This window comes from Eurosta solidaginis, chromosome 3 (assembly GCF_040869045.1).
Source record: "Eurosta solidaginis isolate ZX-2024a chromosome 3, ASM4086904v1, whole genome shotgun sequence".
In the NCBI taxonomy this organism is placed as follows: Eukaryota; Metazoa; Arthropoda; class Insecta; order Diptera; family Tephritidae; genus Eurosta; species Eurosta solidaginis.
This window is the reverse complement of record NC_090321.1, coordinates 168,721,762-168,738,727: the sequence shown is the minus strand read 5'-3', so window position 1 is coordinate 168,738,727 and position 16,966 is coordinate 168,721,762. Positions and strand designations below refer to the sequence as shown.

Sequence of the window (16,966 nt, the reverse complement as noted above, 5' to 3'; positions counted from 1 at the left end):
GATCGTTTTTCCAATGGACTAGTTAAAGGACAATACAATTCTAGTCGGTACACATTAACTTAATCCATCTACGTGATAGTTAATACTTCCATAGAGTAGCAATAGCAATAAAAAATATACTCTGCTACTACTCCAGCTCTGAATATGAACAGAGCATAGATCAGAGTCGTAGCATAAAGAAGAAATATAATTTCTTGCGCCCTGCTATGAGCTACACCCAGTTTTAAAGCAGAGCAAATCGCAGAATGGGAGCTCCGAACGATATGTTTATTGTAGTGGAGCGATAGCACAAACAATTTGTTGCTGTTTGCTCTGTCGGACATTGTGTGTAGATGATGAAACGTTGTGATTCTGCTGCTTTTGTTTTTGTGGTTTTTAATATGTTGTAGCTAGTTAATTTTCCTGTTATTGTTATATCAAGGGTACACTCACCTCAGTTCCCCCGTTGCCTTGCAAGTTGTTGTAGGTAAGTAGTAGTTCTGCATAACAATGCCCAAAAGAGCAAATATGATTAAACTTATTTTTTTTTTTGCTATCACTCCACTACAATAAACATATCCTTGGGAGCATTAAAAGTGATATCTGCTCCACTCTAAAAGACTACGTATCTCATAGCAGAGCCTAAGAAATGCTTCCAATTTTTATGCTACGGCTCTGGTGCATGTCCTGTTCATGTTGAGAGCCGCTGCTTCAAAGTTTGGAAAGGACGTTATACCGGCTTTTGTGCAATAATGTTTTATCCCGGGGCATTATTAAGCGAATATCGTCATAGTTAGCGATACAAAGAATCATGTGATCATTGTTTCCTCCTCCAATAAAGAGAACGTGCATATTCAGATCGCTATTACTGTTAACAAAGGAAATGATCCAGTCTTTATACTTTCTTTTGTACCGGTTGCTTCAATTAATCCAAATATAAGCGAGACCCATAGTGCAATCCACAAGCTTTGTTAAAACCACAACCCCTACAGCTCCCTCCTCTCTCGGCATTTCTCCCTTCCTCATAAAGAATCACCTTTTCAATTTAAGCAGAATATTATTGATAATTTGGTTTAAAAGGCATAAGCTTTAAACAACAGCAACAAATTTAACAGTGCAACATTTGTGCTTTGCAGGTCCTCGCTGACATAAACAACAACTCAAAAACGACGATGAAAGACCACAATTACAACATAATCAACAGTGTCGATTCAAAAGCCAACAATAATACAATAGTCTTATTTGCGACACTGGCAACGACAAAAACTATAGTAAGTACAACACCAACAGAAAGCCCCGCAGCAATCATAATAACATCAGAAACATAGTCATCATTAGCAGCAGAAGTGAGAGCGGTGGTAGATCGAGTACAAGCAAAATAATTGCCGGCTCTTTGGATAACCAAATGGCTGCAATGAATATGTTCAACACATCTACTATAATAACTGAAGTTGAGGGTGGAGACGAGACAGTACTCGAATCATACGACAATCTCGACGAAATTAATGAGAGCGCGGAGCTGGTGTGCCTGTTGCAGGAGCATATGGATACAACGACCTACGGCAATGATAGCGCCTACTGCCTCACCCATTTCGATTCGATACTTTGTTGGCCGCGAACGCCACGCGGCACTTTAGCGGCGCTACCATGTCTGGATGAGTTTCAGGGCATTCAATATGACAGCTCGCGTAAGTACAAATAAATAGTAGCAGACTGAAGTAGAGTTTACATTAGGCCACTCCAATTAAAAAAAAAAAAAAATATTCTCTTACCCACGCTCAAACATTTATACATATAAAAGTATCAATTTTAAGGTGATCGCATCGCACTGTTTAATTTACCATATAAATTTTACGTTTCAAAAATCGTTTGATATATTTTGACTTCAATGTTCTACAGAAAAGCTGGGATACAAATTCTGATAACTCTAAAATAAAAGTTTAATTGTATAGCCTTTAACACTTTTAAAAAATATTTTAAAGCATTTTAGGTAAAAAAAAAATTAGAAAGCTTGCAACCATGCGTTTCATATGAGAAACTGAAAAGTGAGTAGTGGACCACCTTAATATAAACTTTAGAGGATTTTATTTCTAAAGGACTGTTTTTCCATATTATGTATTTCCGACCAGTTCCTGTTGAATGGGAAGGTATATTATTAGGCTTTTCCGGTCTAAGTTTTTTTAAAATGCGAAATAAAATTACATTATTCCAATTTTCTAACTCAACGTTTCGCTATTAACTTTTTAGCATAATCAGGGGTATATGTTTATTTGTTAAATCTGTTACAAACAACAAAATACAAAAAATTTTAAATTACATACAAAATTTATTGAATTTAATAAATGCGTATGAAAAATCAACTAAAAATAGATACAAATACATACAAAACCAACTTACAATATTGCACTCTGCCGAGGGTTTTTTTTTCCTCTTTTGAAATTATTTAAAACTATTGTTTTTAAACATAAAACGCTTTTGAAAAACATAAAAACATTGAACATTTATAGACAATCAATCAATACCATCTTAACGCTGTGGTAATCTCGTCAATACTAAAAGTTATTTTCCTAAACACGTAATGTAAGCAGATGCTATATTGTCTGTATCTTCTTTCTTGTTAATCGTCTTTTCTCTTCTTTCCCTTATTCTCAGGCTTTCGCATGCGAAGATTATTGACAGGGAACGGAAAGAAAGAACAAGAAACACTTTAGAAAGCCTGAGAATAAGAGAAAGAAGAGAAAAGAAAATTAACAAAAAGAAGATACGGACAATATAGTATCTGCCTACATTACGTGTTTTTAAGTAGAAGAAAATGAAAAAGTTCTACAGGGCGAAATCAAAAGCCGTTGGAATCATGGCAGAATACTGTTCGTGGTATTACATATATAAATAAATTAGCGGTACCCGACAGATGATGTTCTGGGTCACCCTGGTCCACATTTTCGTCGATATCTCGAAAACGGCTTCACATATACAAATAAGGGCCACTCCCTTTTAAAACCCTCATTAATACCTTTATTTTGATACCCGTATCGTACAAACACATTCTAGAATCACCCCTGGTCCACGTTTATGGCGATATCTCGAAAAGTCGTCCACTATAGAACTAAGGCCCACTCCCTTTGAAAATGCTCTTTAATACCTTTCATTTGATACCCATGTCATACAAACAATCCAGGGTTACCCTGAGTTCATTTTCCTATATGGTGAATTTCCCTTATTCGACAAAGGATGGAGGAAAATCGTTCCAAAAAACGTACCCGCCTACAATTTCGGACTCTTATCGGACTCATTATTAAGAGCGTTTCGAAAATATTTCAGGGGTGATTTTAAAAAAAATATAAAGAAACGCGTTTAAATTTAACCGAATTTTCATATTTAAAAAAAATATTCAAATAAAACGAATTGATAGCGGAAGAAAGATGGCAAAGGCAAGTTGCTTCACTTTTTAGTATTACCATTTGTATGTACCCATGAAAAAGGCAATTCTGTCTCCAAAGTATGCAATGTTCCGTTACACCCGAATTTAGCCTTCCTTACTTGTTTTATTTGTTAACTTTTTTTTTAAATAAAAAAATTTAAACTTTGTTGCCGTTTTTTGTTTTTATTAAAAAACAGATTAAATGGGGTGCTACGCGTCTTCACTTTGGTCGCCTGATTTTAAAACCACATACTGAAAAAGTATTCGGGGGGGGGGGGGGGAGGTAAAGGGGCTATTGGCTTGCTTTAAAGCACAAGAGTAAAATAATACACAATTCACACATTCATGTTACTATCCGTATTTAATGTAGTTTTTCCATTATAAATTATAATATTCAGTCCTGTCGTCCGTCCATTGCGAATTTAGTAATGAAAACACTCGCTCACAGTTAGCGTATGAGCTGGAATGGAAAAAAAAGAGCTGAACGATTTTCAAAATCTCAGAAAAACAAGCCGCATTCGGATTCGCAGGTGTTTTTCTCGTCTTATTTCGAATTTAGTAAAATCCGGGATATTTCGGAGATATCCGGGACGGCGGGACATTTAATCAAAATACGGGGCATGTCCGGGATATCCGGGACACATGGTCACCCTAGTTTGATCCAAAACAGCATGAGAAGGCCCTAGGAAAAATGCATACAGAATTGGTACACAGCTTTGCCAGGACGCGCTCAGTGAACCCCGGTATCAATATACTCTATTCCCACAATACACCAACCATATTTCCAATTGTAATGTGGAACCTAAGCCTCTAACACCAACTTTCCTATTAAAACTGCTAGTTTCCTTGGACTTCCGTTAGAGGACTTTGATGACAATTATTGAGTGATCCACCCATAGGATGCAGCGAAGCACTAATAAAACAACAAAAGCCTTAAAAACAGATTTTGGTAACTTGCAAAATCTTAATATTTTTTCGGGCTATTTTGGCAGTGCCCTTAAAATATCCATACATTTTCTTATAATTAAAAAATATTAAAACGCTAGTAACAAGTTTAACTTGGTTTAGGATAATTTCTCTTTGGTCGATAGGCCGCTTCGCCCAGACGACGGATGTAGTCTTGTTTACTAAGAGGTAAAAGGTCCGGAAGTTGACTAGGCGTTAGCTATGAGGAATCATTCTAAACTGTAAGTTGTTATGCTGAGGTGTACGTAGACCCATCGTCGTCTATATCTCTACTGTTAAGTCTATCGTATAATATATAGTTTATAGGAAATGGAAGATTTGACTAGATGTGACCAAAGCAGTTAAAACACTGGAGGAATTCGGCTTCAACTTTAACACTGACACAAAGCATCATTTAAGGCAATAATCTCGCATAGAACAACGTCAAAAATTAAGTTAGAATGTAAGCAATCCCTAGAAAGAAACGGGATAAAAAAAATGTATATCTAAATTGGGTCCCCAGGCATATGGGAAAAGGTTTAAATAAGAAATCGCCTGAGCTAGCTAAAAAGGACGTATCCCTCGATGCTTGTACCATTTACATACATTGCAATCAGATTGGGCGAAATTGAATGAGGGCGGGAGTTGCACATGATAGATTACGCAGGAAATGCATGGAACTAAGCTCGGAGCTGAAAAGTGTCGAGGATTGTGTACTACCTTGGATAAATAAAGCTACGTTTATCTCTAAAAATAGAGGTTTGTAGCCTCTTGACGGGTATTCTGACTAGACACAGCATTCTGCCGTCACATGCTTTAAAATAAGGCCTTGTCAGTGCTAATAGAGGTAGGAAGTGCGAATTGGAAAAGGAAACGATAGATCAGGTTCTGTGTTCGTGTCATGCGCTCTCCAAGCTAAGACTGCAGCTATTTGAAGTGACTCACAAAAATCCGATATACCTTAAAAGTGCACTTAATCATTGTTCTTTTCAAGTATATTTAAGAGACTGACCAAAAGTTTAAAGGTTTCCTGGATTATTTCATATATGCAGGATGCGCAAATGTAGTTAGTAAAGGCCGCGGCACAATGAAATTTTCCATATAGATGCATTTAACGCAAGCTAATACATTCCAGTAACATCTCCCTAATCAATCAAGATGTTGCGTTTATAAAAATGAAGCAGCTTCAGACTTGGCAATTTTACGTTTATTTCGCCTTGCTCATTCACATACAAAATTTCGTGAAGAACATTCTCCCTATACAACAAAAATGCTTGCTAACATATTTTGTGACGTATTCATTTATTATATTGCAGTTTTTAATTACGAAAAATGTTAGAAAATTTACCAACGAGTGGGAAAAATTATTTCACTTGCAAAGTGTGCCAGCACACTTACCTCGATTTAAGATGCAAATGCAACAACAATGTGAACCATATCGATCCGTATCTGGTTCATGTACCACTGGAACAAGAGGTTAGCCAAAGGAAATGTCAAATTCTTCTTCTTATGCTTTGCCTGCAACAAAAGTTGCAAGTTGGATACTTTTTCATGTGAGATGGAGCCAGTGTCGCTCAATCTACCGTTCACCACAAAAAATACGTGCAATCTACTCATAATGGATAAGACTGAGTTAAACGCATCTATATGAAAAACTGCTTAAGCTGGAGACATTGGTGCTTTATCGGTAACCGTATCGGTAACCTTATAACAGCTGATTCGACCAACCTTATGAGAATCAATGCAATCGATTATTGGTGCCGCTAAGGTCGTAACCGTATCGTAGCCAACCAATTGGGTTTTGGTTTACCGTCGTAACGATAAACAGCTGATTACGTTAGGGATACGGATACAGCGATACGACATACGGCACCAATGACTTCGGCTTTATGTTGCGTTTGTTTCTAGTTATGTGTGGGTTGCATGAATTGAAAATGAACAAAGCGAAAAGTGAGTGAAGATGCATAGAGAACGTATGCTTTCAACTACGTACATATGTATGAACAAGTCTGCACGTTATTTATATAAGTCTCCAGCAAGAAATATCGTTAATCATTTGGTTTTAGAAAAGAGATACAGCGGAGAGCGCTGGTACTCTCATGACCGTTGAAGGATATAAAACTGTTATTATTTTGCTAAGTTTGATTGTTGCATTCGGATTTTTGATCAAACGCCTCTTTTGATACCTCTAAGTTCGGCATAGTCCACCAAGCTTTCGATTCGCTCGCCATCCACCACCTCTAAAATCTGTTGATCTTGTGAGGATTTCCACTTTCACTAACACTGATAGCCGCGTGAACTTTTTCATAAAGGTGCGATCAACGCAATCTTATGCATGCTGAGTAGATTGCATGTATTTTTATGGAGAATAACAGATCGAGCGACACTAGCGCCATTTGATGTAAAATATTTGGCAGTCTTCAACTTTTGCTACTTGTAAAGCATCAGGATAAAAGTTCGACTTTCCAGGGGTTGTGTAGTTCCTCATGGATCTAGGGGGTGGGTGGGCGATATGGATATGATGGTGATCAATATCGCTAACACTCCCCAAAATCCTCGGAGAGTTTCTTTAAGGTGACGAAAAAGCAAACTTACTTATGACTAAGAAACAGCTGGTTTGCACTTTCATATTTTTTATTTCCTGTTTTACGTCACTGCCCCCGGCTTTATTGCAGCATCACAATGGAATTTCTCATGTTTATGAGTTTTGATGCAAAGGCTAAAAATCGCGCAAGATATATTTGTAAATATAAAAGAACTTCAGACTTTGTTGCCGAAACTTGTTTCGGCATGCCCATTCACATATAAATAATTTCGCGAAGCACTATTATAAACATTCTCATTATACAAGAAAAATACTTGCTAACATACTTTGTGTCCTATTCTTTTGTTAAAATGGAGTTTTTAGTTGTGAAAAATATTAGGGAAGTACCAACAAGTGGGAAAAGTAATTACACTTGCAAAGTCTGAACGCACTCATAGCCAAAACAAATGTCAGATTTTTCTTCTTACGCTTTGCTTGCAGATGGCAGTGGTGATGCGCAATCTACATCTGTCAGCGCATGATGATCCATCAAATATCTTATGTGATGGCTCTTTTACATACATTTTTTCTTCTGTCAGCATATGTTCCTATTACTAGAAAATATCAATATTAGGTTATTTTCTAAAATTCTCCCAAAACTGGTTTTAGGTTTATGTTGAAGTCGCCGGTCCATGAGGACCTCACATAGACTGAATGAGTCCGTAGTGTTACCAGACGTTTGTTTTAACGACCAAACTGAAAAACCCTATCAAAAACCAGGACCTATGTTATAAAATAACTCCTTCCTCTTGTCAAATACTAGAAGCTTCCTAGGACTTAAGCCACTTACTGCTTCTAGATCTGGCATCTGTATCCCTCCCAATAGCTGAATTCTTGTCCTGGCAAGCGAAGGGCACGAGCGCAGAACGTGCTCGATCGTTTCCTCCTCCAACCCGTACTTCCTACATCTGCTATCACTGACCAAGTCTAATTTAAAGGCATGTGACGCCAGAAAGAAATGCCCTGTCAAAATACCCGTCGTGAGTCTACAGTCCTCTCTTTTTAATGATAGAAGCAACTTTGTTAGTGTAAGGTTGTAAGACCTACACATAATCTTCCACACTTTACAGCCCCGCGCTTGAACTCACACTTTTCCCGTTTGGTGGATCATGTGCACCTCTCGCCTTCGCTTAATCTCGCCCAGTCTAATTGGGACGTCTACAGAGCAAGCTTCAAGGGATGCGCCCTTTTAAGCTAGTTCATCTGCTTTTTCATTCCTATCTATTCCCATATGCCCCGGGACCCAATATAGATATATGCTTCTTCCTGTCCCAATTCTCTCCAGAGACTGCTTACACTCTGCTGCTTGACTGTCAATATAAAAGTTAACAAGGTTACAGCTTAAGCAATTCTCTTCCAGTGCTTAAATACTGGTTTTTATTTTGGAAAGCTAATTTTCGCTTACCAATCATTTAAATATCAGGTTCCATGTTTTCAGCATGTTGGTCAAATGAAATAAGCTTGATAATTGTGTATAAGGTATACATTTTTTTGGCAGCTATTACATACTATATTCTATGCACAGATGTATATATGCATGTTTTTGCTGCGGAAGCCTACAGTTGGTTTCAGCCACAAATTAATGTAAAAGCTAATGCACTCTTTATACTTTTGCAATATTTTAGCCAAAGTGATGACGTGTGGCATAAAGAGCGATGGTATACGTACCATAGTTGGTTAACCATGTCATGATGGCACCAGCATTTCAAGGAAGATGCTTGCAGAATTACATTTAGAACGCACATGAGATTTAAGCGAACAATAGCGAGTGCCACTACTTTGCGGTGACTTAGCTTGTGGTGGTTTCCCTAAGTTTGTTTGTGTTAATTAAAACATTTTTACATTTAATTAAATTGAAAACCAAAATATTTGACTTATGATAAACTGAGTCCTTATTTTATGATGAGGTGGAATTTCACCCAATTAGATAAAATGTTCAGGAAAAGTTTCACTATTTTCCTTCTGTGTGAAATAATAGTTGTGCCAGAGAGGATACATAGAATAAGAGACGTCATTTCAATTTTTATTTGTAATGTACCTGATTGGCGGCTATAAGAAAATTGCCTTCAACACATTTTTAAGAAGTTTATATTAATATATATTGCGATTGTTGGAAAGAGGATGAATTGCTTAATTAATAAATAATAAAATAAATGTAAGGAGCGATAACCTCCGAAGAGATTTTAGGCTGAGCTTCCCTTCCAATTTGCGTCGTGCTCCTCTTGATTTTCCCTACAAATTGGCCGGACGGGACCTACATGTTTTATGCCGACTCCGATGGAAGATGAGTTTTCACTGAGATGAATTGCTTAATTAATACGATCCTTTAAACAATCAAAAATACCTCATGAAGGTGTGTAGAGGCAATTTAAATTATCCCTCAAATGGGACATTACAAATAAATTTCGCAAAAAGTATGAAATGATGTCTCTTATTCTATCTATCCTCTCTGGTTGTGCTTAGTTATGTTTAGGTTTCCATTTATTTATCGACAAAACTAGAATTGCGTCTAGAAGAAATAAGTGGAGATAGAAACTTATATCTATGATAGGTTCTCGGTCATATAGGCATGGATGGTAATGAATAGTTAAATGGGATGAAACACAAAGAGGGGGCTAAGAAAGCCGGAGTATCAAGCCCGGTATTGTAATAAGTAAGACTTGATTTGCCCCTATCACTAAAAGGAGGGCATTGCATTTTTGTTTTGCATCCCGTGCTTATAAATTAGTTCTCGTCAACAAATGTAGAAAGCGAGGCTGCAGAAACTTAGTTAGCATCGACTATGTACGACTATTTTTAGAGCCATAAAGCGATAATATTTGGAGCATTATCATCAGCATATAGCTACTTCCGGATGTCTAAATGGGCAAAAAACTGTTTCGCGCGGGCGCACTGAAAGGACCTGGTTTGGTTCCGAATGGGTCAGAGAGATCCTTCCTGGTGGTTTCGCTCAACGTCGTTCGTCAAATCCTTTGCGAATAACATAATTTCTAACATAGCAGCATGCAAGCACCTCTGTTTCGCGTGGTCAAATACTGATCTGAGTCGATAGTAGATTTATCAGGTCTCAAGCCCCACTTATAAGGTCCAATCAGTGCAAAGACTTTGAGCATCAGATTTTCGCACACTAAGCAACTTAGATAAAATCTTTCACGTGATATTAAGTAGGTTTATTCCGCGGTAGTTGGCTTGTCCGACCATATTTTGCATATGAGTTGATGCATGCACTTGGCCTCCGTGTTTTAACATCTCGGTAGGTAGCCCGTCTTTACCCTGCGTCGTTTAAGGTGACGCCATTGACATTCCTCCAGGAATCTTCCCTGGTTTAGAAATCTTCCGTCATCCGCCAAACTTTTTGCTAGAAATTGAAGGCATAACTCTCATCAGCCAACGTCTGAAGTTACTCGCCCACACACCGTTCGAAAAAAAAATGTAAGGCGCGAAAACCTCTGAAGAGATTTTAGGCCGAGCTTCTCTTATGACTTGCGTCGTGCTCCTTTTAATTTTTCCGAACGGCATCTGCAAGGCAGATGAGTTTTCACTGGGAAGCTTTTCATGGCAGAAATACACTCGAAGTGCTTGCCAAATCACTGCCGAGGGGCGACCCCGCTTAGAAAAAACTTGTTTCTTAAATTTTGATGTTGTTGTGACCGGGCCGTGAACCCGCGATCTTCGGTGTGATAGGCGGAGCACACTACCCCACACCACGGCGGCCGCCACACACCGTTCTGCCTTACTTCTACCTCTTCCGTCGTCGCTTTACGATAACGTCCCAATACACAGCGTTTTACCACGCCAGTATGCACCGTGGACCTGTAGGCAGCGTTCTTTTTTAAAGGTAGCGCGACATTCATGGTTACAGTTGTTTTCAGCAGCGGAGATACGTAATAAAAGATACCTACCATGTGGGCGATCTTGTTATTGTTGTAGCGATAAGGACACTCCCCTAAGGAATTAGGAATCATCTCGGAAACGATTTTGTATGACCACATGAAACCTTCTAGGCCATACCGCCTTCCCACCCCTTAGATCCATGAGGAACTTGGAGTCGCCAAAGCCTCGGCTGTTAAAGAAATAGCGTTCGCCACGGGTATGTGATAATTGATAATTGGGTTGGAGAAGATATATGCCTCTTAGGACAGGCATACCTAACGCGGGTATATTCTAAGCCCCCTAACCTACTGGGGGTCCCTGCGGAAGATAGTTAGGCAAAGCACCAACTTCGCACTTAATAAATACCTCCGAACTAACGCTAATCGGATACAGCGCAGAACAATTGGCAGCTACACTTGTACCCACAGCGCTTAAGTCTGGGCTATTTGAATTTAAATTAATAACTCAGTCAGTTACTATTCCAGAACCACCTATAGGGAAACCAAGACAATGGCTTTTTCGTAGTATATCACAATGTTAAAAGTATCAGTTGAAAGCATTGCAAGGGGACAGAATTAGCACTATTATCGCTTCTAATGAGATAGTTCCAAACTAGTTCGCAATTATTGCGATCCGCAGCAGGGATGCTTATGAGGAAGAAGGCAAAACCAAACTATTTGTAATGTTCCGAAAAAGACTACAAAGCAGTGGAAACCTTGCAGATACGTCGCCATTCTACTTCGTTTTTTTTTTTACTGCAGAAAATAAATAAATCATAAAACATAAACATTGATGTCAGCGTAGAGCTCGTAGAGCTCATCGTTAAATCTTCTTCTGTACTCGCCATCGCCAACGCGTAGGGGTACATAAATCTTTCGAAGAACTTTTCTCTCGAACACTCCCAGAGCCGATTCATCTGATGTTGTCATGGTCTATGCTTCTGCACCATATAGCAGGACGGGTACGATAAGTGACTTGTAGAGTAAGATTTATTTGCCGAGAGAGGACTTTACTTTTCACTTGCCTACCTAGTCCAAAGTAGCATCTATTGGCAAGAGTGATTCTTCGCTGGATTTCAGAGGTGATGTTGTTGTTAGTGTTAATGCAGGTTCCCAAATAAACGAAGTCTTTTACTATTTTGAAATTATGGCGGCCAACAGTAGCGTGGTTGCCAAGGCGCATATGCGCTGACTCTTTGCTCGATGACAACAGGTTCTTCGTTTTGTCCTCGTTCACCATTTACTCCAGTTTGGAGTAAGCAGAACTAACGGCGCGGGTGTTTAGGCCGGTGATATCAATGTCATCATCAGCATATGCCACAAATTGCACGCTTTTACAGAATATTGTTCCAGAGCGGTTATGTTCTGCAGCTAGTATAATTTTCTCCAGCATCAAATTAAAGAAATCGCACGATAGTTGGTCACCCTCTCTGAAATCTCGCTTAGTTTCGAACGGCTCGGAGAGGCCCTTCCCCATTCTCACTGAGCTGATAGTGTTGCTCATCGTGATTTTGCACAGCCGTATACATTTTGCGGGGAAAACAAATTTAGACATAGCGGCATATAGACAGCTCATTTTCATGGCTGCCGAAAGCGGCTTTAAAATCGACGTAGAGGTGATGTGTGTTGATTCTATTTTCGTGGGTTTTTCCCAAGATTTGTCGCATTGTGAAAACCTGGTCGGTGGTAGATTTACCAGGTCTGAAGCCGCACAGATAAGGTCCAATCAGCTGATTCATGGTGATCTTCAATCTTTCGTACAATACACTTGACAGGACCTTATATGCAATTAATGTCAAGCAAACGTTACTTTATTTTATCATCTTAGAACATTTTTTAATTTCTTTTATGGGAATCAATGTTGGTGTAAAGTGAATTTGATGAAGTTTTTATTCACTCTTATACAACTTTTTTCTATTTATGTTATTTTTCCCTTTTGCTTTGGTTTTTTTCTTCTAGAAAATGCAACACGTTACTGTCATAGGAACGGCACATGGGAGAAGTATACAAATTATGATTTGTGCATGCACCTGCCCGCGCCCTCAACAGTACCTGAATTTGAGCCCATCGTGGAGTTGCCAACAATAATTTATTACATCGGATATACAATCAGCTTAGTCTCGCTTACGTTGGCCATTATTGTCTTCGCATACTTTAAGTGAGTACATAAATATCTTGCTTAGATTACTAGTATTAAGAGTGAGAAGCAAAATGCCAACGACAATTGTTTTTCGCTTTGCTTTCGCTGCCAATTAGTTTAGATTCTCTGACTTTTCTGCCCAATTTGCCATTGTGGACAAATGAAGTGTGATATCACTATATGCGATGGACGCTGAACTCCATCAATACAAAAATAAATTTCGGATTGAACCACAACTCCACCACAACACAGTACTCATAGACTTGTTTGACACGGTCATTCACAGCACGTTTATGCATGACCCTTCCAACTAGTCTCAAAAGGTACACCGCAAATTATTTGTGTGGTCGACGGGCATCGATGCAGTTTAGGAACCTAACATCCAAACCAAGAAGGGGTTCCAACCGTTGTGTCCTATGCCCATTGCTGCACGATAATGTCAATAGGTCCTGGCTCTTTGATGAGCTTTACCGTAAAATGAACAACTATCTCCCTAATCTTCCAGTTTTTCCATCTCGCAAAAAAAAATTAAAGTTTGGCACTATCACCGACCAAGTCTTTAGTGATCATATTCACGATACCCAAAAATAGTGGGTTTGACGTTCGATAATGACCTGCATTTTGGCGAGCATGTCGCCATATTTAAAACTCAGAGCCATAGCAAAATCCTTGCGCACAGTTCGCCAATTGTCCGGTTGCTTGTATGCTACGCGTCTATGATATGGTCGCCGAGCTTAAAAGAAACGCATTGGAGGAAACTACAAGCCAGTCAAAACACCGTGCTCAGAACTTCCACGGGATGACTTTTAATGTCGGCAAAACATCATCTTCACAGTAAGGTGAGAATACTCCGCTTACAAGAGAGAAAGCAAATGCTGAACAAATAGTTTCTGTTAAATACTCAGGAGCCTGGTATTCCTAACAGACATCGAAAAGACATAACGAGTCATCTCTGTAAGCACTATGCCGAGACCGGGAAAAAAAAGTTCAGATGTTTGAACCAAAAGAGCATATAAATATCCTCAGAGTAATCCACAAAGAGTCTGCAGACGCTTTACGCAATATACATATGTCCTGCATGTAATGCGTCTCCACATGAAACCAACCAACTATTTTCAATTGTAATGTGTGACCCACGCCTAGAACACACATGTCGCTTTGGTACAACCCTGATGAAACTACAAGTTTCCTTGGACTTCCGTTAGAGGATAGTGAAGACTGTTTTGTGAGTGATTGCACCTGTTGAATGGGGTGAAGCATAGCTGCAAGAAGAATATGGACGAGGCAAGACAGGAAGACAATCGGTGACAACGAGAAGCTTTTACTTGCTACCATAAAACAAGGAATCGGCCCATTTGCGTCTAGTTAGCACGTCCCTGTTGCGAGATTTAAATTTGACTTCGTTTATTTGGTAACAAGCATTACCAGCGAAATCTTTGAGGATGAATTTTGATAATTTGACTGCCTCTGTGAACTGCAAAATGAAATATCCTCTAAACTGTACTCTTAAGAACATTTCACTCTAAAGGTTTCATGATGGGTTTTTTTTAGGATAAACGAACAGAAATAAAAAATTGAAAGCTTACCGCACATATACAATCAACACACATTTTCTCTTTCTTGCTGTCGCTCCAAAATACAACCAAGAGATAACACTAAACTGACCTTTAAATATAATATTTCATTTTAAAGCTAAATAACATGACACTGCCAAAGTTGTTTGACAATGGAACGTGGGTGTGGCGGTGACCCAACGTTTTAGTCAATTCAAACTCACTCATGACAAAAACTTTGTCATTCTCGGTCTCCTATTTTCTATATATTGTAATATATTTTATTTCTAAAATCAAACATGACTATCAAATTAGAAATATAAACTGTCACAACTTTCAACTTTGTTGTACTTATATTTCTTGCGGGCAATGGAGTCTGCGGCCACCGTGGTGTGATGGTAGCGTGCTCCGCCTATCACACCGTATGCCCTGGGTTCAACTCCCGGGCAAAGCAACATCAAAAATTTTAGAAATACGATTTTTCAATTAGAAGAAAATTTTTCTAAGCGGGGTCGCCCCTCGGCAGTGTCTGGCAAGCGCTCCGATTGTATTTCTGCCATGAAAAGCTCTCAGTGAAAACTCATCTGCCTTGCAGATGCCGTTCGGAGTCGGCAAAAAACATGTAGGTCCCGTCCAGCCCATTTGTAGGGAAAAATCAAGAGGAGCACGACGCAAATTAGAAGAGAAGCTCGGCCTTAGATCTCTTCGGAGGTTATCGCGCCTTACATTTATTTTTATTTATTTAATGGAGTCTGCATATATTAGGTTATTTCAGAAAAACGGCAGGTTCAAAGGATACCTTTAAGTGTACAAAATTGTGTGTTCTATGAACATTAATATATATCAAACCTATCCGCTTAGAAAGTAAAAAAAAAAATATAATACAAATGTAAACGGTGAAGCAGCAAATAGCATTGGGGGATAATTATGGGCATAGTAAGAGCACACTTCACTTAGAGAGGTATTAAAAAGATAGAGAATACTTAATTTTTAAATTCTAACTACAGCTAAATTCAAGTTTTATCTAGAGCCAAATTCAAGCAAACTTCTATTACTTTTCAGAAAAAATCGATTACTTATCGCTATGTGGAAGTAATAAATTATGATAATGCAGTGTGTTACTTTTTGAACTCTTTTTTTTTTAACTAAATATTTGCTCATATTGGCACTATATTGCATTGAATGTTGGAGATTTCGAGTTCAATACTCAGCTCCCGAAAAGCTATCTCATGAAGAAGTGAACATCAGAAAAATTTCCTAGTATTCATCGCCGTTTGTAAACTTTGTAATTTTTCTCTAATAGCCATGGCGGAACGATACAAGGTGGCAGCATGGTGACATACCTAAATACATAAATAAGAATTCCATGTACTTTGTTTTTTTAAATTCGATGGACAAATTTCAAAATCGTACTGCGCCGGAAGTTGATGTATCAAATCAAATAAAAAAAGGTTATAATCAGCTGTTCGATGCGGCCACCTTGTATCGTTCCGCCATGCTAATAGCAATAAATTTAAGTTTATTGAGTTTCCATTGAGTAATTTTAAATTTGACACCTGCGCGAATAAAGCCACACAAATAAATGAATGTCGTATGTAAAAATTTAAGAAAATTTGATTAATAATGCCTAACGCAGAAGGTTTTTTATTAGCATAAAGTGAGCCGATCGAAACGAGCCAGACAAACGAATTAACCCAATTTAGAAAGTAAAGCAAAAGTTGTATTTAAATGACATTAGGTGCGTCCGTTAAAAAATACAAACAACTTTTTTGTTAGGTACATCAGTGCAAACTGTTAGAGTAGCCAGAAATTTGCATGCATTGATATATACCAAATAGTAAACCTTTTTTGAATTTAAAAAATTCTTGGGGCAAACCATAGCTGCCCTACGGACTAGAGGTGTTTTGTGCAAGTTATCATGTTTACAAAATATACTTATAACTTTGAATTAGAAATGGATTGGTATCAAACTGGACTGTGCGGAGCTGAGAATTTCGTTGTTATTTAGAAAATACCATGGTTCAACTATACGGTTGGCTCATCTCTACAGCAACAACATATGTACCTTTGTTCAGATTGTCAAAATCTGTGTGTTGGTATTGGGCGAATGGAATTGAGAGAACACATACAATTTTGCAATGGAAAAAATTAGATCCACCTCTGATTAGTGGGTATTTACTTTTCCCAGCTTGCATTTTTCATTTTACTTCATTAACAATAGCGATTTAAGCTTCAATGCCATGTCTTTTATTATTATTATATTTACATTTTCCAGTCAACATTTTTTGACGTCTTTCATTTCCTTCTCACTTTTAATTTCTTCATAAAATTCGCGTGCATTTAAACCCCAACTCGATGGAAACGGAAAATGGAAACAGAGAACTAAGATGTTTGCGAAATTCAATTCACGCCAATTTATTTTTTACATACATAATGTCGGCGCTACTATGGATACTCACTTTATCCGTGCAC

At 38.3% G+C, this 16,966-nt stretch overlaps 1 protein-coding gene across 1 annotated transcript in view; it reads left to right on the top strand.

Moving 5' to 3' along the window:
* The window catches only part of Dh44-R1 (Diuretic hormone 44 receptor 1), a 225,696-nt gene that overhangs the window by 118,023 nt on the left and 90,707 nt on the right, over positions 1 to 16,966 (top strand). Inside the window, exons 2-4 of the mRNA XM_067773817.1 lie at positions 1,116 to 1,667; positions 12,761 to 12,959; positions 16,873 to 16,966. Coding sequence (XP_067629918.1) covers positions 1,385 to 1,667; positions 12,761 to 12,959; positions 16,873 to 16,966 — 576 coding nt within the window. The 5' untranslated portion in view covers positions 1,116 to 1,384. The remainder of the gene's footprint in view (positions 1 to 1,115; positions 1,668 to 12,760; positions 12,960 to 16,872) is intronic.